The sequence below is a fragment of the Plectropomus leopardus genome, chromosome 6 (genome assembly GCF_008729295.1).
Source record: "Plectropomus leopardus isolate mb chromosome 6, YSFRI_Pleo_2.0, whole genome shotgun sequence".
Taxonomy (NCBI): Eukaryota; Metazoa; Chordata; class Actinopteri; order Perciformes; family Serranidae; genus Plectropomus; species Plectropomus leopardus.
This window is the reverse complement of record NC_056468.1, coordinates 13,178,559-13,200,777: the sequence shown is the minus strand read 5'-3', so window position 1 is coordinate 13,200,777 and position 22,219 is coordinate 13,178,559. Positions and strand designations below refer to the sequence as shown.

General features: G+C 41.0%; 1 protein-coding gene across 2 annotated transcripts in view; it reads left to right on the top strand.

The window, feature by feature from the left end:
* The first annotated feature begins 12,178 nt into the window (after positions 1 to 12,178).
* The window catches only part of tcf7l1b (transcription factor 7 like 1b), a 37,058-nt gene continuing 27,017 nt past the window's right edge, over positions 12,179 to 22,219 (top strand). For both annotated transcript variants that reach the window (XM_042488209.1, XM_042488208.1), the window contains exons 1-3: positions 12,179 to 13,039; positions 13,164 to 13,236; positions 13,342 to 13,469. In XM_042488209.1, the coding sequence (XP_042344143.1) occupies positions 12,854 to 13,039; positions 13,164 to 13,236; positions 13,342 to 13,469 (387 nt within the window). In that variant the 5' untranslated portion in view covers positions 12,179 to 12,853. The remainder of the gene's footprint in view (positions 13,040 to 13,163; positions 13,237 to 13,341; positions 13,470 to 22,219) is intronic.

The window sequence follows — 22,219 nt, the reverse complement described above, 5'->3', positions numbered from 1 at the left end:
GATAAAGAGCTAACCCCCCCTCCACACATGCACCCCTTAAAAAACAAAACATTAAAATTGCTTTCTTTTTCTCCTCTCTTGTCACAATGTCTTTCATTTGGAATCCCAGTCATTATCAAGAGTTTCAGGAAATGAAATCAGGACAATGCTCTGACCGACTATTTCATATTGAACATCCTGAGTGCCTTTAGTACGTTTTTCATGTGTAGAGCTCTGTTCCTTGCGTGCGTTCTTTGCATATCTTTTATTGGAGGACTTAGTCCACAAGCTTTCCCATACAAAAATGGGAAATTCAATCTAAGCAGCTAACAGAGGGTAAGGCATATCATTAAAGACAAAAAACAGCCAAGAAAGGAGTGGTTGTATTGTACCGTTTTAACCACACAAATGTTATACTTTAACCACAGCCAGGGCTTAAACACCAGTTGAGAGTATGGAGCAGATATATGCTTCTGATTACAGTGACCTTTTAAACACAATAGCACATAAACAGCCACATAAATGCTGTTTTTGCAGCCCAACTAAATATGTCGCCTCATAACTGCAGACATTCATAATAGTTTAACTGAGACACCATGCTGCCATAATGGAAACTTCTTGCGCCTTTCTTGGAAACATACAAACTGACATTAAACTCTGAGGTGTGTGTCAGTCTGAGTTCTTGTGTCTGTGTGTAACACCATCAGGGCAATACTTCGCAGTGCAGATACTTTTTTAAGGCTTTTGAGCAGTGGCAGACTCAGGCTGTCTGAGAGGCTGGGGCGAAAAAAACAAACAAAAAGGACACCAACTGTATGCCGTGGAGCACCAGAGTGCAGGGAATTGTCTAAGATGATGGGTCAAGGTATATTGCACTGCATCATGTTTTCCCAATTTTAAGGCAACTCTTGAGGGCACATTTTCTCTACTGGAAGGACAGGGCATGTCATCATGTTTTCCCCGCTATAAGGGCGCTTTAGAGTGCACTCAATCAGGTTTTCTCCACTAGAAGGGTACCTTGGAGGGAACTTTGTCATGTTTTCTCCACTGGAGGTGTACAACAGATGGCATTTAATCATGTTTTCTCCCCCTTAAGGGTACCCCAGAGGGGACTTAATTATGTTTTCTCCACTGAAGGGGTACCTTAGAGGGAATGTTTTCTTTCCATAATGGCATCCAAGAGGGCACTTTTGCTTTTTTTCGCTTTTTGTTTTTTCTTTTTTAAAATACCTTGATAACCCCCTAGCCCCACCCAAAGTCCATCAGTGTTTTTGACCAATAGTCTCATTCTTTTTTTATTGCACTTGAACCAAAGAGCTTTAGGCCCTGCAGCCTGTCCTGTGCCTCGGTGTACCGGGGGAATAGGATGAGTAGACATGTTATTCTCTGGAAATTCATGGGGACACATTCATCTTTTTTATGGAGCTGAGCTAACTGGAGCTTTGAACAATATTCCAGATGCTTGTTGAACTGCATTTTATCAGCTTAAAAATGGATTGCTATCCACAGCATCAACAGCAACAAAAAGTTTGTGATCTTTTATGTTTGTATCTGTCCCCCAACTTTCTTTTGATGTGTTACATTACATTTTTAGATAGTGCCATCAAATGACTGACAGCCTGATACATCTACTGTTTCTCACATTCATTGGTAAAAATGACACATATATCAAAAAATAATTATTGCACAATTACAAAGTGGATGTTCAAGCAATGGCGAAAGAAGTTGTCAAATATTTTACTTCAGTTAATGTAGCAATGGCAGTGTGAAAGTACTCTATTATAAGTATTGTATTATATTCAAAATTTATATCTTTATTTTAATAATTAATTCAAATTTATTTATAAAGCACACATTAAAACAATAACAGCTAAACAAAATGCTGTTCAATCAAGAATACAAAAACCATAAAACAACACAATAAATAATAACAATGTATCAAATGACCATGCAAAAATGTGACAATGTGAAAAGTGATAATGTACAAATTTTATAACCAGAATCTGCAGCTGCATAACAGCATTACAGGGCTTTATAGTGAATTTCAGCTCATTGTTAAGCTGCCACATGCAATTTTAGTGTTTGTTTCTCTATCACAGCTCTAACTGCAGGCTTTCAGCTGCAGCTATTCTCCGCGAGAAAGCTCTAAAAACTCTCTGTACACAACCTGCGCAGCACCAAACTGCAGACAGACCGTTAGAAACTAGCTGGTGACCTGTAATGGAGCAACTAGAGCTATAGAGGCAGGTATTTCTCTAAGGAGCAGGTGGAGACCAAAAACAGATCTAAAGGAGATAAAGCTACTGTGGAAATAACAATTTACTGTTTGAAAATTTAAACTGTTATGTAGTTTTTGGTAGTTAAATCTCAGACGTTTGCGGTGCCTGGTGGCTCAGTTGGTAAAGCAGTTGCCCGATGTACAGAGGTTGTGTCGTTGCTGCAGTGGCTGCGGGTTTGAGTTCAGCCTTCGTCCTTTGCTGCATATCATCCCCTCTCTCTCTCCCCCCTTTCACGCTATGTCTGTCCTATCAAATAAAAGCAACAAAAGCCCTAGAAAAATCTCTTTTAAAAAATTCTCAAATGTTGATATGTAAAAGGTAAATGAGTAACACATCACTACAATTTTCTAATAATGTAGTGGAGTAAAAAATATATTTACCTTTTGAGTAAAAGTATAAAGTATTAGTAATAAAAATAAAAAGTAAAAAAAGTAATAGTTTTTAAAAAAAAGTTTAAAATAAAAACAAACGAAAACTACCTGAAATTGTACTCAAACACAGTGCATGAGTAAATGCACTTATTACATTCCACCTCTGCATGATTGTAGCTTTTCATTGTTCTTAACCTTGTTATTATATTTATGAAGACTTGTAGTGTCTGATGAAAGATGAGAAGTTAATACAGGTAACATGAGAGACAATAGGTGCAGCACTTGGCCATCTTCATTTTTCAACCACAGGCAATTATGAATATTATGCTTGTAGCTTGAGTTACATGTTATGAATCTTCCTCTAGGCGTGACCCTCACCTCGTCTTGCCCTGTCATATCAGGTTAGGAGTTATACTGGTGCAGGGACGTGACAGCTGGAAATGGTTTGAGGCTCTCTGGATAGTTTGTTTTCAGACTGCACTGCAGGGAATGGATGAGAGACACGTGTGGGTCAGCCTTTAGCTGTAATGCCTCATGGAGATTAAACTGTGACTGTGAATGATATCGGTGTAAAAATCTGCACTGCAGCATATTTAGTCTGTTCTTAGTGTTCCCTGTCTGTCGGACCTGAGCTGTCCAGGTATCCCAGTAATGTGTCACTATCTGACTTAATTAGACTCCTCTGTGCTTTGGAGCTCTTTGACCTATTGGGGATTCATTTCCTGGCCTGTTGTGTTTCCAAGTCTGCAACTGGGGTTCTGGCATAATTTGCGTTCTCACTTCCCCAATCCTTCTCAGATGGTGGGGTGCTTTTCCTTTCTTTATGACCAAATAAATCTGACTGGTGCCAAAGAAAAAAAAATGGGATTAAAATTCCCCCTTTCGCTGTCTTGAGGAGCCCAGCTGCACTGCACTGTTTGTTTTCCACAGCACAGTGCAGCTGCAGAGTCGAGCATTATAGAGAGGTGGGCCAAAGCAAAACAGAAATGACTTATTTTTGTTGGCACGTACCTTCCCATTCACTGAGTGATAATTGTATTGTGGCGTTAGAAAGCAAGAGTGACAGTCTGGTTGAGATAATCTTAATGTGGTTCAACGTGCTTTCTGTTTACATGTAATATCTCCGAGGTGGTTTTCTTCACTCGGATGATTTTGTACAGTAGCTCTTTTTCTCAGAGTTAAATTTTCTCTTCTCACCACAGTCTATTTGAGAAGACACACTGTACTCGCTGCACTTACTGTATGATGTTGAAGCGCATGAGTGGCAACACAAATAGTGACTGTCGCCAGACAATGATAATAGCCTACATGGTTGAAAGCTGATGTAAACTATACAGAGCGACATGTACAGTGGGTTCTTTTTTTTAAAAAAGTGCTGCAGATATTTAACAGCTATTTTAACAACCACACAAGCAGCGAGTCATTCACACAAGAAGGAATGAGCTGCAGAGAAAAAGAGAGAGAAAGAGAGGTGCTGATGCACCTAGAGATAACACATGAAGAAATGTGGTGCAGCAGGTAAAACGCGTCTGTGAGTAATATTATCTGGGCACTGTCAGTTGAGGTGATTCTCGGTCAATAAGGCCTGGATGTAAATGAGCATGACTCGAAAACCCTGCAGGTTTATGAGAGCTCACTCTCTTGGCCGAATCACTCAATACCTGCCGTAACCCCGGAACAGAGAGGAGACTGAGAGAGCTGCTCTTTGCTTAATTATCCGACCCATCTCATGCTATTTCTCTTGGATTTTTTTCCCTCACAAACAGTCCTCTCTAATCATGTCCATTTTCAGTTCTTAGAGCCCGGATATGTCTGATCAACATGACTCAGTTCCCTGCAAAGAGTACACAGCCAGTACATCGATTTACTAACAGCAAAACATGGCACCTCTTTTATCCTCTGGATTAAAAATAGTATTCAAAACACTGGGAAAAAAGATCTGTACTTTCAAAATCATGCAGTTACTACCTCAAGGCTTAAAAACAGGAGCACTATTACCCCAAATTAACACAACCCTTAGAAATAATCTACTCTGACTGATATCTGAGCCCAAATTGACACAGACGTAAACTGTTATTTTGTTGGAAATGTACAGATCTCAGTCTCCTAATCACTCCTCATGTCTAAAAATTCACATTGAAGTGTACTAGCTTCGGTGGACCTGAGAAACACATACAATCTTTCTTTTTTTCTGAAGCCACTCTGCCTCCTGTGCACACACTACCAGCTGTACACGTTCAACTGTGAGGCAACCTCCAGCAGCGAATCGTGCAGCAACTCCATGGGAGAAAGATTTACGCACCAACACATAAAGATGATGACTTCCAGACCCTGTGCATTATTCTCACCGTGTGCTGGATATGCTCATTCTATAACTAGAGTACAGGGTAAAAGAAAGGGGACCAAAAAGACAACACTAATAATAAGTAAACCATGTGAAAAACAAAAGTCCTGTGGCTGCACATAGACAAAAACCAGCAAGGACGCTAAAAATATGCAGAAGACTTGTGGTGCAGTTTCCCAAGGCCAGAGAAAGGAAATAGACTGACAGTTTCTCCCTGACCTCTTTACTACCCCCCTGTAACCTCCTAACAACCCCCACGGGGGATCCTGTCTCTATGTGTAAAACAGACAGTCAAAAAGCATCCTGGAAACTCTAGAGCCACGAAAACAAGGGGACATGAGGAAGTCCAATAAGCTTGTATGTAGAGGGCTCAGTCGGGAGATAATCTCGAGGCCACACAGACCAGGCGCCAAGCCTATAGAGCCTAAAAGCTCCGTGGCGCAGCAGAGCAGCGTGGTCATTGTTGTCTTTGGAAAGTAAGCAGCTTCAGTGAGGCCAGTGGTGTGAAAGCCACCTCTCTTCTTGAGTGTCTGCTCCAGACCCTGTTGTTGACATACAGGGCAGGTGCAGCTTCTGCTTTCTACGACTGCATCAAGTAGAGCCCCCCTAAACACACACACACACAGAGCTTGGATGTCACAAGACAGGGTTTTATGGACAAAGACAAAATCTACCATTTTCTTTAATATCTCTGCAACAATCAGCAAGGCACTGCTGAGTTAACACAGGGCCCACAGAGATGAAACAATGGCTGGATTCTTCTGGCTTGAAGATGGCTATGGGAAATGGCAGGGATGCCAGGGCTGATAAGTGACCGAGGGGCTCATGTTACTTCCAGCTGTCTGCAGCCGTGCATGCCTCTGCGAAACGTATGGTTCACGCATAATGCAAACCATTTCATTTGCGTAATGCTCGTAAAAAAAGAAAAAAAAAAAAAAAGAAAAAGAAAAATCTGGCGGACATATTAAATAAAGTCAACAGCCTCTCACTTGGGCAGGGTTTTACATCACAGGAAAGAATCTCCAATCCTCGGGAGGAGCGCTGCAATGAGTCCTCAGCTGAGAAAACACAGGCAGTTGAAGACTGTGACCTTGCAAAACGATAATGTTAACTGGATCAATAAAACCAGGCGATCACAGAAAGCCTGGATGCAGCATCTGGACAGAGTCTGGCTCAGGCTTTGTGGACAATTATGGTAGCCACAGAGCTGTGCATAGTAAAGAGTGTCCACGAGGACCTGTTGGCATTGTTGGCTGTGCTTGTTTTTTTCCCCCTTTAACTATAAAAGAAAGATTTCCATATAGACACAGCAAAAATAAAGAGCATATTTGTCCTCTTGTATTTAAGACGATGGGAAATAAAAGTTAATATAAAATCAAGCCCATAAAAGACTAATAGTACTTTAATACAGGCTGTATTTTTGTGCTGTAAACCGAGGTACACTGAAAAAACAGCGCCACAATGCATTAGCATCACCTCAATACCAGTGAGGGCCTCTTCCTGTCCATTTGGAAAATATAAGTACATTTTCAAGCTACTGCACACTCCAAAAGGAGAGTGCTTTTGGCAGGCTTTGAAGTTCTCAGAAATAATGTTCCTTAAAAGCATCCTCTGCAATACAGGAAAACATGAACATATATTTTTGTCAAGAGGTGTGAGCGAGCACTTCTGAGCATCCATGTAAATCCATGCTGGGGGACTAAAGGGCATGTTTGATGTCTTTAAAGTCTCACAGTGTTGCATCTTTTGCAAGAGAGGCATTCATTCATTTATTCATTGTCTTTATTGGAATCTAAGCAGATCAAGCACTGGGCAGAAATATGTTCATTCGGTCTGTTTCTCACTGAATTAAATGCCGTCACAATTCTGATTTGATCATATAAAAATAAACATTAGCTGTCTTTGAGTGTTTTTCTGCAACCAAACACTTTCTTGTCTCCAGGAAAAAAGATACTACAAAATGCAACACTATGCCAAAAAGAAGGAGAAAGGCGAGGAATCAGACTTTGCAACAAAGTCCTTTATTTTCTTCTCTCTGCACAGTTTAGTGTTTCAGTTACACCCTTTCGGCAGTAAAAGCTGTCATCTAATCATATCCTCACACAGTCTTAAATGCCATATACGCCCATACCAGCCTGGAAAGGAGACCTTTCTGTGGATTAAAACGGATATGAGGTTATTTTTGTGAGATCCATGATTGCATGAGGCACTCCCATCCAGACTTAGTGTGATGACTGAGGAGGTGAGCTAATATGGCACAGTGGTGATGCAAAAACGAGTTGTGTAAATCCATCTGCAGTGGATCTGGCCCTTTGGTTGAGAGGACAAATGTTTAGTTTTTCTGTCTTTTTAAATCTTTTGATCCATCTGTGATGCCTGAAAGAAAGTTGGTACACATTTGGGGTTTATATATCAGGGTCATATGAGGGAAATTTCAGCATGTTTAAAAAATGTATAGACATCATGGATAATTCAACACCAGCAGTAGATATTGAATGATAAGAAACCCTTGAATCAGTTTTTTTTTCTTCTTCTTTTTTTTTTTTAGACGGGTCAGGTTAGGAGGGCAGTCGTGCAAAGTATAGCCTGGGGGCCAACCTGGGGGCCAACTGTGGCCCTCAGACCTATTTTAAATGTCTGTCAAAATATACCATATGATGAACACAATATTAGATAATCAAGCATGACATTTTATTTATTTTTATTCACCTCACAATGGCAGGACAGTCATACTGTTTGGAGATATACATCAAGAAGGATTTACGTATGTAAAACTAACGAGTTTTCATGAACAGACAGTATAAAAGCAAACTTACAGTTACCTAGAACCGGATATTTTCTGCGAGGTAGCAAACATGGCCACAACAAAGAAGTGTAAAGTCACTGTGAGGGCTGTGCTTTTCAGGAGTAGTGGAAAGTGGACTATGTTTTCTCTATCACTTTTTTGTGCCATATTCAGATGCTTTTCACAAGTATTTAGACCTTTGAAACCTGAATTGGCAATGAGCAACTTGGCAGTAATTGTCCAGCAAACTGTAAAAAATAAGTACATTTAAAACATATTATCACTCATATTAAAACAAGATTTTTAAAAAGCTAGGGAAAATATCCAGAAAACTATATTTATAATTATCACAATGAGATATTCATAGTATTTCACAGAAATATAATATTTTTTAATCTTTTTTAAGGGCTTTTCCTTACTTTAAAATTTCTTTTACTTTCCTGTTTCTTTTGCGTACTTTTTTTACTAATTTCTTGCTAATTTCTTCTTTCATTGCTCATTGACTTATTCCTATGTTTTGAAAGAAATCAAGCCTATTTGCTCAGGTCTAAAGGGGTTAAAGATGAAACAGTTATTTTTGTGTCATTGTTTATGTGACTTTTCTTCTTTTTTTTAAATATCCCTTATGAGGCAAGAAGCTGCTGGCCCACAGGTATTTTCTCATTATCAAATCTGCCCCCCCTTTTAAAAAAAGGTTTGACAACCCCTGGGTATGGGTCAGGGACATAAACACCATGTGTTGCCTCAAAATTGATGCAGAAAAGGCACAAACTGGTGCCTAAAAATTTACCAGAATGCAGGAAATTGTGTTTGATGCAACTACGCCCTTGGTTTACACAGCCCAGCTTTATAAATACAAAGATTTTAAACCACAAACCACAATTTTCATAAGCTTCATCTCCCAAAATTCAAGCTGTACAAAAAAAAGAGAGAGAAAAAATGGAGACATTGCATAGAGCTCTTTGGATTAATGAAAGAACATGACTTGGGTACCCTTCAAAGACAATCAAATGAGACCTAAATCTCCTGAAGTGAGATAGATGGACGCAGCAGTAGCACATTGTGTGATCTGACATGTCCTCCGCACACTTTAACAAGTATTATTAGAGAGCTTGACAGGGCGGGTTTTGCCCTGGCAAGATATGTTGGACACACTGCAGCAGATCAGAGAGAAGACAAGGGAAATGCTTTAACGCCTCTGGAACAGTGAGGCGCAAACGTGATGAGGAGATGGGAATTACTGCTGAATTAAGCACCACTTTGATTGGAAACTGATTGACCGATGGTTGGCAAAACATGAAAGAATGACCTTGAATTCTCCAAAGCCAGTATGGATTGGCACACAGCATCTCCCCACTCGCTCCATCTCTCCTCCCTCTCTGTTTCTCAAACACACATAACACCACACAAACACACACACACGCACACACACACACACACACACACACACACGAAAACAGACACACACACCACACGTGGAAGGTGAAACACATACATGGGTATCGACACACACAAGTGCTCCATCTCTGCTTTCCCCCTCATTCTCTTTAGTGAAGGGGGGTGAAAAAATGAACACACTGTCACGTACGACAAGCCAGAGTTGAGAGAGCAACTTCAAAGTAAGGCAGATGCAGGGACAGCACCCACTGAATAAATTTTCTGGCCACCAGTCGATCTGCCCCCAGGCTAAGATTGTGGCTGTTCGCATCTCTCCTGACCCCTCATCAACTCCCAGTTAAAACCAATCCTGCTCCAACGAGGCAGTCGTGAAGAGAAGGGAGGGATACGTAGGCAAATTTAAAGGAGATAGAATCCTCTAGGAGGTGTGAAGAAATTAATTTCATCAAATGCTCGATTGTCAGATTTCCCCCAAAAAGCAGAAGTGCAGCTGCTGTGATGATTAAACAAGCACAAAAGGCTCCAATGCTAAAAAACATAACCCCCCCCCCCCAACAAACACAAAAAAACCCCCACAAAATAATCATTCAACAAACATACAATAATTATGTTTTCCAAGCAAAGCACTAAGCAGTCAATTAGTGTGCTTTATTTTCACGCCTGAAACCATTTTGTAACAATAGGCATCCTTTTGTTTGTGAAATGGTGGCTTTCTCACTTTGGAATAAAACATTTGAGATACACTGGATTTTTTTTTTTTTTTTTACATTTATCACCAAAGTGTTACATCTCACTGTGCTGTTACAGCTCACTGCGAACAACAGTCTACTTACTGCATGCCAATGGTGCCTAATAGCACACTGCTGAAACTTGTGCGTGTGTGAGAAGTGTCAGTATTTAAGAGATATTCCTGTTCAGCGTCTGCTTATGCATGTCATTATTATTTTTTCTATGTTGACTTGTTTTAATATTTGATTTCTTTATTAATCATTCATAAGGCTATGGTGCATGAGCACTGAATAATTGTAATTACACCTGCTGGGACATACATAGTCCATTACATGTCTGACATGTGATACTTTTAGAAAAAAATCTGCATTTTCTTCGTTTTGTGCAGGGCAAAAAAAAAAATACATTACAGCTCAGTTTCAAACTAAAGGGTTGCATCACAAATGTGGATGAACGTCTTTTATAAGCATCATTTGGAGAATGCATTCTCTGCATACTGTAGCCCAGAAAAACAATGATATGTAGCCCTGAGGGCAAATATTCACCTGTGTGTGTGTGTGTGTGTGTGTGTGTGTGTGTGTGCATGCAAGTGCAAACATGTGTACCTCAGCGTACGAAAAACCCCACTATCCATAAACCACCCCACATGCAATTCACAGAAGATGCAGTATGCAACTACAGTATATGTTGCTTTTAACTGAATACAAATACACACGCTGACATGCGCACACACATACCCAGGAGGAGTGTGGATCTAATGAGGCCCGTGGAGACACTGCTGAATTGTCAGTCAACCCTCAGCTTGCTGACACGCAGTCGACAACATCAATGACTTCTTTTCTCAAACAGGGGGAAGCCTGTCGAATTGCATCAGAAGTAAAGAGAGGTCCACTGGACTTGGACTGAGACAGGTGAAGATAGGCTGTGGGTAAGAAAATGTTCTCAAAGAGCTTCAGGGACACAAGAGTAGCATCTAGCTTGTGTGTTTACACCCAACTTTGCGAATTTGTCAGCAAACACTTCTTTTTCAGGCATTAAAAACACATCTCCAAGTCATGATTCAGATTTATGTGCAGGTTACTCCACAGGAACGAAGAAAAAAAAAGCTGAAAACCACTTCCCCACATCCCTTCTTCCTTCTTCCAAGACTGCTTGCAAAACAGGGCCTCCAAAACTGTTCCTCAAATCAACAATGGGGCCATGCATTTCTGCAGAGAGAGAGAGAGAGAGCAAGAGAGGGAGAGAGAGAGAGAGGGAGAGAGAGAGAGAGAGAGGGAGAGAGAGAGAGAGAGAGAGAGAGAGAGAGAGAGAGGCTTGTCCTGTCATAAGGAGGCCTGCATGTTCAGAGGCTTGTTGTCTCTGTCATGCCTTCAGTTGTGCCATAATAGGCCCATGCTTATCCCAGGTGTTATTGCGCTTTGTCTTTCCCAGCACATTGTTTTTAGGACACACAGACGTGCAATTTACATGGCAGTGTGTAATTATGACTTTCTCACTGAATCCTGGTCTGTCATTTTCACACAGATGGAAGCAGTGTGGTCCCTTGCCCCATAGGCGTAGATTTAAAAGTTAGCAGATACCTTTTATTTTGACAAATTTAAATACATTGACACCATATACAAACAAAATGCACAAACTGGTGCGTAAATTTCACCAGAACACAGGAAATTAAGTATTTGATGCTCCAGATGTTCTTGTAGTGGACCCCAACATCCCCCCATTTCATAGGTGTCCTCCCCAATGTTGCTTTATCAACTTATGGTGTAAATATATATATTTATATACACATATATATAAAAATATGAATTTATCTTCTGCTACTTTAATTTTTAATTGGGAGGACAACACCTGAATTTTGAGGGGCTGCGTCCCCCGCCTAAGTTCACTTAAAGTTTCTATGGGTAAAAAAATGTTGTGTTTAGTTGCTACCACACGGGCAACACTGGGGTAATTGCTCCTTTTTTATTAAGTATGCATAATAATAACAATTATATGAATACTTATTATTTAGAAATAATACATAGTCAAATAACTGCACTTTAAATGACTATGCCTTATATCATATGTATTTGCTTACTGTATTTCTCCATGTGCAACCCTCCACTATTCTGTTCAAATGCCCTCATTTTCCTGCTTGCTGTGGTGGCTGCGCGTTGGTGGCTTGAGGGTGAAGAATAGCTGATCTACATGGTGGTGAATGAAGTGTCGGTTTTCAGTGCTAACTCCTCCCCTACGGACGGGCTGCGCTTTTCTTCCACTTGAACAACCAAGTAGTTTTTCAGGGCGCATTCCCCGGCAGCAATGTGGAGGGAAAGGGCGACCACGTCCAGCTGAACATTTTACACACTTTTGCAACGGTTTTTATACCTCTTTTATAAACTTTGCACGAGAAAAAACGCGACTCGTCGCTTCTTTGGGAGGAAAAACAATCGAGTGAGAAGTGGAGAAAACTGCAGCCTGACCGTCGCGTGTTTTTTCAGGGTTTTTTCTCCTTTAACTCGAGCCATTGTTTTCTCACACATGGATATTAAAGGAGATAACATCGGACGCGTTGCTTGCTCTTGAGTAACCCCTCTCGCTCGCTTTGGACTGTAGTTTATGTGGTCCCCGGGCTCTGTAGGAGGAGGAGAGAGAGTCCCATTCCTCAGCAGCACAACAAGGAGACACACACAGGGGCCACAAGTTGTCCACAAGCTGCGAAGGAGACCAAACTTTGCCAAGTTGCTGCGCATCCGGCCGCTGACGCCAAAATATCCTGCGATATTTTCGCAACTTTAACTGTGGATTATTATCGCGAGGCTCGTCATGGACCAGGGGAGCGCGTTCAGAGGATGAAAAGGGGCTTTTGAAACATGAACACTTTCTTGTAGTTAGTTTGCTACTCCTGTGACTCGTTTGGACTACACTGATCTGTTAAAAAAATATTGATTTTTTTCCGCCTCTCGTCGATACTATATATTCTGCAAAAATGCCACAGTTGAACGGAGGTGGTGGGGATGATTTGGGGGCCAATGATGAGATGATATCGTTTAAAGACGAAGGGGAGCAGGAGGAAAAGATCTCCGAAAATGTGTCAGCGGAAAGGGATCTGGATGATGTGAAATCCTCGTTAGTGAACGAGTCGGAAAACAACAGCAGCTCGTCAGACTCAGAGGTAAGGGCACTGCAAATATTAAAGCGTCTCTACGCTTCCTAGCGTGCGGAGAAACGAGATTTAATAACGCTGAAAGTTTCAATAGTTTCTTCCCCTCCGTGTGTATATTTCTCCCCCTTGTCAGCAAGCAGAGAGGCGCCCCCAAACCAGACCCGACTCAGAAAGTTATGAGAAAGCAAGAGACTACTTCAGTGAAGGTAAAAAAAAAAAAAAAAACATACACAAAAATAAGCAGTACTTTCTGTGCTATAGCTGTCGCTTATGTGCCTTTTCTACCAACTCTTTCTTTTCTTTCCCTGCAGCACTGAGGAGGCAGCAAGATGGTGGCTTTTTTAAGAGTCCTCACTATCCTGGCTACCCGTTTCTCATGATCCCAGACCTCACCAATCCATATCTATCCAACGGTTCGCTGTCTCCGAGTGCACGAACAGTAAGTTTCCCCCCGTGGATATGTTACACTTTCCTCCCTTTTTTCCTCGTTTAGTCGCGCTCTGCAAAAACTTTGGCCGTGCGTAAAAGTTCCTTGTGCACTGCCAGACCGCCATATTCCCTCCGAGTGGCCTCTCAAGGAGTACTAACAACTTCTTTGTTCTTTTTTGGGGATATAAATTTCTCCTTGCCACCCACCCCCTCGACGAGCCTTGCATTTGACAACTTCTCATTCGGCTCAAAGTTCAGACACATTTAGTAATTCTTTTTTTCTTTTTCTTTTTTTTGATTGATTTAGGCAACCCCTAGTCGAGAATACCCTGCAACACCCATGCTGCACGTTTTTTACACTAAATAGTGACCTTTCTTTACCAAAGCTTACTTTATCACTCTTAAGATTTCTATTTGAAGATTTATTTTGCACTTGAGATGCGGATATTCTTCAAGATTATGTTTTAAAAAATGCAAATCTGCTTTCCTTTTTGTACTTGTTTTTAAGGAAGGCCTCTCTTCAGTATGCAGCCCAGCAACTATCAGCTCCTTAAAACCCTACAGGCTTTTTGCACACATTCCCTGCAGAAAAAAAGCTGTTCCTGAAGTCATATCCTACAGTAACAACAATGTAATACCTCACTTTGACATACATGGGAGGCATTTCACGGCGGTGTCTGTGACAGCTGTTGTCCGGAGACTTTAAAAAACTCCAGATAAGGTTGACAGTCTTAAGTAAGTGTTGTTGATGCAGAGTTCGCAATGATTCATTGACTTGTTGCATCACATCTCCATGAAGCTGTAAAGGGCTCGCAGCCAGCGCTGGGATTATTGTTGCATTGGTTCTCTCCAGTATAATCCATACATATTACACATTTAACACGCCTTAATAACAGGATAATAAAGCGTGGAGACCTTCTAATAAAACTCCACAGCTGTTAGCAATGCTGCAAACATGACCAATGAAGTCACATAAGAGAGTTTGTGATTTAAAAAATAAAGTGAAAATGAATGCTGATTCCAAACAAACATTGATTTTAAGCAATATTACCATAAATATTTGTATTGGACCAACTAAATGCAATTTAACTATGCAAACTCTCTTGCAATAATCCCCGCAGGAGAGCTGTGTTCCTCCAAACTCGTCCATCCCCCAATCCATGTCACATCCCCCCGAAAAACAAGTACTTTCGTTAAGGCCTGGCAGGCATCTGACTGAAAAGACCCCCCTTTTGCCTCCCCCTCCCTTTTTTCTGTCTCCTTTTCACTGTTCCAGGCCCACTCCCCTCGCCTCCCTCTACCTTCCATTCAATTAGAAAGGCGTTAGTTGACCATTGTTATTCTGAGCAGTCTTGATGGCTTCATTGGAGGTCTCCATTGGGGCTCATTAACTAAATGGCTACTCTGCTCACACTAGGTGATACATACCACTGTGTGTAGATCGTCTATCTCGTTGCTTCTGGCCATCAGAGCTTCGGAGAAATAATGTCAGAGATAAACATGCAGGAATGTAAACGCATTTTGATAATTTGCGTGTTTTCTAAAGCAGGAGACTTGTTTATAGAATAGTTAAGTCACAAACTCTCTTAGGTTACTGCGTATTAGCAGCCTATTATCTAGTCTCTTCTTTGTTTTGTCCTGTGTGTCCCGTACAAAAGCAACTCACTTCCTTGTGTTTTTGTCCAGCGAAGCAAAGTTGAAAATTAAAAACCGCTGTTCTTATAACTCAAGGCAAAGTAGCAAATAACTGGAGATTTTAAAAATTCAGAGGTATAATCCTCCACATTAGGAAGAGAAAAGAATGAGGTCAATGGGACAGGGTGAGCTGACTGTGTCAATCATCAGCGTGGCAGAAAACATGCAGGCAGACAATGGCTGGCATACTTAGCAGACGTCTTAGGGTCCACCATATTGCTCGCGGCTTAACGCAGTGAATTTGATTGATGAGGGAGTTTCAACTTAGCACCTTTTTAGGCTCGCATTCTAGAGGGGGGCTTGTACTTTGTTTACACCTGTGGATGAAGTTCAATACAGATGATATTTACCAGCGGCCTGCACCCACGCCTGGCAAACAGCTTAGTTTAACTGAACTCTTAATGCATCATCATTGTGTGGGATATGCTGATTGGCTTGTGAGATTAAAAAAGTGCCCACTGGGTAACCTAATGTGTGTTGCCACCTCTCACAAACAATTCCAGTGTATTATAGTGTGTGTCTTGGAAAGCTCTGCTGGGACTGACAGATTTGTTTTATAAGTGTGGTGTGGTATGTGGTTGTACTTGTGCTGCATGAGACAAATTAAAGTTATGGCCCTCAAACAGATCACGTGACTATTGTAGAATCCACTGCAGTTTCTAGTTTCATAGCTCTGAGCGTAATGTCACTGTTTTTTGTAATTACAGATCGAACAATGTGTGTGTGTGTGTGTGTGTGTGAGGCGATCTTTTCCACATTTCCTGCATTTCTCTGTTTACAACTCCCCCTTCCGGTCTGGCATCTTTTGCGTAATAATAAAGCTCTGAAGCAGTGTAATGCATATGTATTCCGCACATATCAGCATTTAAAAGCTGCTCCGTAACAGATACGAGATGTTGCTCAAGAGTCGCCGCGCAGTGATTTCACTCAGTAATGTGCAACATGATGAAGGATTTGAGGCCCGAACTTTTAAATTTGGATGTGGCAACCCTATCATGAGCAATGAGAGACAGGCCTACATGGGATCAGCACAGAGTTCCCCTGAGGGCCAAGCATAACTGATTTAAAGCCTGCTCAGAGCTGACATTCTGCTGTAATCCACTGAGAGCTGAGGAGGGAGGTTTTTATGTTTGCAGAGATGTTCCACCAGACTTCTGCCGGCTGTGGTGTGCAGAGAGTTTTTTGTTTTTTTTTTACTCCCCTACCAAGTCATCCCGACAAATCCAGCTTATTGTTTGTCAATTCATTGATGTGATTATCGCCGCATTGTTCCCGTAGTGACAGACTAGTGCCAGATTTAATTGGTGAGCGCACACTCAGCTTTGACGCCACCTCTTGTCAGCTTCATCAGCACTTTTAGATAACTCTGCTAGTACATCATCATCATCACCAAAGAGTGAAATGCCTCTTGTGTGTGAGAGGTGGCACGTAAGCGAGAGCGAGGTTAGCCGCTTGAATATATCTTCATCAAATGCGCAGCAGGACACTCCAACTCCTGAGCATGATTGTTGAATAGAAAATTGTTTGAGACTGAGATATGAATGGAGAGCTTGTATAAGTCTGAACATGTCGGTGGCTAAGATTGCATGCCTCTCTGACTCCCTCCCCCTTTTCTGCTGCTTTTGGTGCTTAAAAATGTGCAGACAAAGAAAAAGTCAACACAGACATTGTCCCGCTGAATAAAAGGGCCTCTCCCTGCATAAGCAAACGCTGTTTGTGTGGAGGTGTCTTTTCATCAGGTGGCTCACTTGTCATTTTGCTCACCTTGCTTGCCTATGAGTTTGTGTGTGAGTGTGCACACATGCATCCATGCGTGCTGCACGTTTGTGTGTGTAAAGTCAGTGAGTGTCAGGGGCTGATGGAGTTGGAGGGGAGGGGTGTTCAGGTGAGGCTCTGTGGATACTTTGCAACAGAGGCAACAGTGTACAGGGCTCACATTCTGACAACCCTCAGTGTTGTGTTCCTGAATGTTAGCGCGGCAAATATTTTTTCAACCAAGCACTGTGTCAACAGAGCTAACATTTTTTGACTGGGTTTATAGTTTTTAAAAGATTTTTCCTTCAAAGGCAAACACATCTACATCAATTTAGTGGCACTGTTCAATTAAAAACAGATCGCGAGCAACCGCAGAAATGCCATAGCAGTCTGGCTGAGAGCTCTCGCCTGGAGTGATTCATTTCGATAATGAACTCAGTGCTGGGGCTTGAGGAAATTAAATTAAATTTGGCAAAAAAAAAAAATGTTTTTTGAAATATTAGATTAATTGTGATTTAGTTTAGAAGATGTGGGAGATGTTTGGAGTGGGGTTTGTGCTTTTACATTTTAAGATTGCAGCATTTTGATTCATTACAGTTAGAATTGTATGTTTTATTTCAACAACTGTGTATCTCAGCAATTACTTTCATGTTACAGGGGCAATCAAGGTTAGGCCTAATTAGAGAAACACAACCAGAGCAGTTTATAGTGATGATTATATCGCCTGAACATGTTGCAAATGTTCCATATTACATGCATTCACGTGTAAAAATCACGCACGGTGATGTCAAAACTTGAGAGAATACACTTTTTGTAATCTGTAACTTCACATACAGCGGCTCTGTCGGAGTCTTATGCTGATGCTGACTTCATAACATCACTTGTATGGAACTGTGTGAAATGGTGTCAGTCCTGGTCTGTATCCTTCCCTCTTTGGTCTCTGTGGAAAGCATGAGCTGGCGTCAATTCCTCCCACTACCCCATAGCCTGCTAGTTCACTACCTAAACCCACCCACCCGCCCGCCTGACATTAGAAATTCTGTTTATAGCGCTCTCTGGCTTCTCGAGCGCAGGGCCCATCAGGAGCATCTCAGCACCCTTTGAGGAAAGGATAACCAACATCTCCCCTCTCCAGCCGCAGACTCCCCATGTTCAGTGACATCAATGAATCCCTTTGATGTGCCAAGATGAATATGTGCGCAAATGTGTTTTTATCAATTAATGTGTTTTTCTCGTTCGCCGTGTTTGGCCGGAGCTGCTGCGTAGTCTGGTACATTGCTTTTTCCCTGTTAAAAATTTGGGTGAACTTGTGTCTGAGTTGAGAGACATTTGGCCACAGGTGAACATCTCAAACACACCTGCGTTCACACCCAAATCTCTATCAAGCTTTGAAGCAGTTTAAAGATGTGTTGTAGACCACATGTGTTCAACATCCAAACAAAAACAAAAAAAGCTGTTGTAGAATTAGATATTAATGCCTTTCAATAAACAAGAAAAATCTCTAGCTGTTTGTGGAAGAATCTGCTCATCAAGGCCACTTTTAAACTTATTGCTATCCTTGTGTAGTGGATAGTCACGGCAGGGTTGAGCTATTGACACTCAAACTCAGAAGAGTTAAGGTTGAAATACAAAGCTTGCTTTCATCAGTCCTCCACAGCTGCTAATTATCAAAAAGAGAAGCAACGAATTGAAACTGTGGGAGATGGAGATGTGGGAGGTGGAGACATGTATCATGTGTCATGTGAATACCAGCTTAGTCATGTCTGTTCTGTGGTCTTAACCTGGAGCCCTGCTGGAAGATGGGGGATGGGGGGGCAGAGGATGGGCCCCTGGGTTTGTCAGGAGGGTGGTCAGACTCCCAGGTGACCACAGTCCTGAAATCTGTTGGTCCTGAAACTATTTCTGATCACAAATTGATCGTCCAACTCTTTTTTCCAGTAAAACCACATAAATCCAAACTTGAGCTCCATGTGGGTTATTTTTTATGATCTTTGTCAAGTCAGCATGTCATAAGTGGAACATATTTGGCTTATAGTCTACTAGTAAGACAAAAAAACTGAGGCGAAGGCATTATGGCTTAATTGTTTGATAATTGGGCTGTAAAATTCCACAAAATAGTGGAAAACGGCCATTAAAACTTCCCAGAGTGCAAGGTGACATATTTAAGTAGCGTGATTTGTGTTCAGCACCCAAAGATATTGCGCTTACTGTCAAACATGACAATGACACACATCAAATTGTCAAAATTGAGAAGCAGTGAAAATTTGGAGGAATTAAGTTTTTAACATGACAACAATGATAAATTAGTGCTGAGTATCTGCACTCCATACATTTTAAGGTATTGTTTGAAATAATCTAGTACCAAGTAGTATTGAAACTTCTTCAGTCAAACAACACCTGCATCTGATCCCTTTTTTACCTACATCTACAAAAAAGTTGACCGTATGTATGGTTTTGCTCGCAGCCAATTACTGCAGGCGTTCTTTGATTTATTGTGACATGTGACTGGCTCACTGCCACAACAGCTACAACGCATTCAGTTTGTGGTGTGGTGAAGTCGAACATGGTGTATTTGATGGAACTGGCAGTTTTGGGTGTGCCGAGATGTCACCAAAACCTTCATATATGGCTACACTGCACCCCCATGGGGTCTGGTGGCATTTTATGCAACAGAATGCTTCCATACATTTTGTAAACTCAGTTTTTAAAGGAAATATATAAGGTTATTATTCACACGATTGGTATTGAACAAAGTAGAAAAAAGGGTATCAAATTGGTATCGCTATCACTCAAAAGGTCTAGTGTGTAGGATTTAGTGGCATCTAGTGGTGTGAATACAGATTGCAACCAACTGAACTTCTGCTGTGTGCCAAGCATGCAGGAAAACTGCGGTGACTTGACTTAAAAAAAAACCACCCTATCTAAAGCCAGCGTTTGATTTGTCCATTTTGGGCTACTGTAGAAACAAGACCACGAAATGCATTGAAAATACTATAAGTGATAAGTTATAAGTGGCTCATTCCCAGGTAACAAAAACACAACAATATTTAGTTTCAGATGATTGTACAGTAATGGAAACATAATTATGAATATTATATTCTGCCAATATATTTCCCAAAACCCTACACATTGGACCTTTAAGGGTATTGTGTTAGTCACTTTGGTAATTTTTTAAATGATACTCAGCCCTACTGACAGACAAAATAGCTGCAGCTAAGTTTTCTGTTGATCATCTCGTCAGTCAACTGTTGCTTCGGCTCTAGAGGGCATTATATGAATGAACTTTTTAGATTAACTGGTAATAAAAACAGTCCTTAGCTGCAGACGTACAGATAGACAGAGGTGGGTTGGAGGCAGTACACTATTGCTGCTGGACTGTCCCATATAAGTGTATGCGGCCCTCTCATAGCCATAACCACTACTGTTTAGCTCACATAAAGAAATGTTTTCCCTCTGTAATTGTACCTTAAACGCTTCACTCCATGCTAATAAAACGTGATTGTACAGCAGGAAGAAAAAGAAAAAGCTCTAAACAGGGTTTCATCAGTCTGGTATTCCAAGCAGCTGTTTTCAGTTTAAGCACTGCAGGCAGCAGGAGAGCGAGAGAGAGAGAGGGAGAGAGAGAAAGCAGGCAGGAGGAGAGATTGTTGATGAGATGTGGTGGTGGGAGCATAAACTGGGGCAGATACGGGTCCTGCTATTCCTTTGCCTGTTATCCCGAGGTGGGCCGGCTTCCAGACCTTGAGGCACTCACTTATCTGAGGGATTCTGTCTCCCACAGAGTGCAGTTTCTCCACCGTCGACCACAGTACTTCTATTCCCTTACAGTCAAGGCCCAATCGGCAAACAGCAGGAGGCTATCAGATCGTTCACATGTTGCATCGGTACTGCTAAGATTTGTATCAGACTTTGCTTCAGTTCACGCAGAAATGCGTTCTCGCTGTGCCGCGTCTCTTAAAGGCCATGTCTTACAGTATGTGCGTAGTATCAGTGAGGTTGTAGTGGTCATACTAAATTAAGAAGTGGATGGATATCCGTCCAGGAGGAGGTTAGTTGACAGCGAGCAGAGCAGCTGTTCTTCTTGTTGAAGTTATAAATCAGTTTGGCTGCTTCCCACTGAGTTTGTCCCTGCTATGTTGGAGTGAGTTTGGACTGCTGGAGCAGCTCGCGTCCCCTGACGGACGCATGTCACGTCAACACATTGCACCTGCATACACGTGTGACCTAATGACCTTAACCAGATTATGGTTGATTTGGGTTAGCTGTAATTTATGTAGGTGATTCACTGATTATACCTCCTCCTCTTGTATTTGTTTTATGTCACAACGTGGATCTGTCTTTCACTTGATACCTATGAAAAAATAAAGATTAAAACTTACATAGGCTATAAACTTACAGCTGTAACTGATGATGTAACCGATGAGACTGACGTGCCATCTGTAATCTGAATTTAGCTCCAGCCCTAAAAACACAAGTAGAATGTGTAATGGATCGTATGTTTGACTACATAAATCTTAAACAGAGCCTCAGGGAATTTTCCATGTTTTAATACTTTTATATAAGGAGGACGTAAGCTACTATGTGGTTACTTTTACTGAATTTGTCTTAAATACAAGAGGAAAAGTTCTACAGTTTTACATGGAGCTGTAGAAGTAAAACCAGTTAAAACATTCTGTTTAACTTGCTGCTGTATAACGGCAAATGTTCTGTAGCTGTCGATGCAACGGAGCATTATTATGTGTTGATTTATGTGGGGTTGCAGCAGTATACTGGTTTCAAGTTATACCATGCCATAAAAATTGGTAGTTATCATATTGTGTACATTGCCTTATCTACTGTACTGAAAAAATATAACTGGACACATAATATGACATTTATTTTAGCTATTTTCAAAATGAGAAGTTTCAGTTATAGTGATAAAAAAGTTTGTTAAAAAAGCGATCTATTTTCACACCTTTAAGGGTGATTGTAAATGATAATAATAATTCTGTAATACCATGAAAAGACAATATTTTCTGAGATGGTAATTGATCGTACCATGGAAATCTCTCACTCTTGCAGCCCTGGATGTTTTTGTTTTGTTTACCATAACACACGTTTCTTCATTTAAAGTGTTCTGTCTCTTCCCTCTTGTGTGCTCGCTAGTTGAAATTATGCATGTGGACAGTTTTAATATGTCATGTTTAAAAAACACCAGGCAAGTTTGGGAATTTTCTTTTTAAATTTTATTTAAAAATAAATGAATAAATAAATCTTGGGTCATTGAAAAATCATGGAAAAGTTTTGAAATATTGTCCATTACAATGTGTG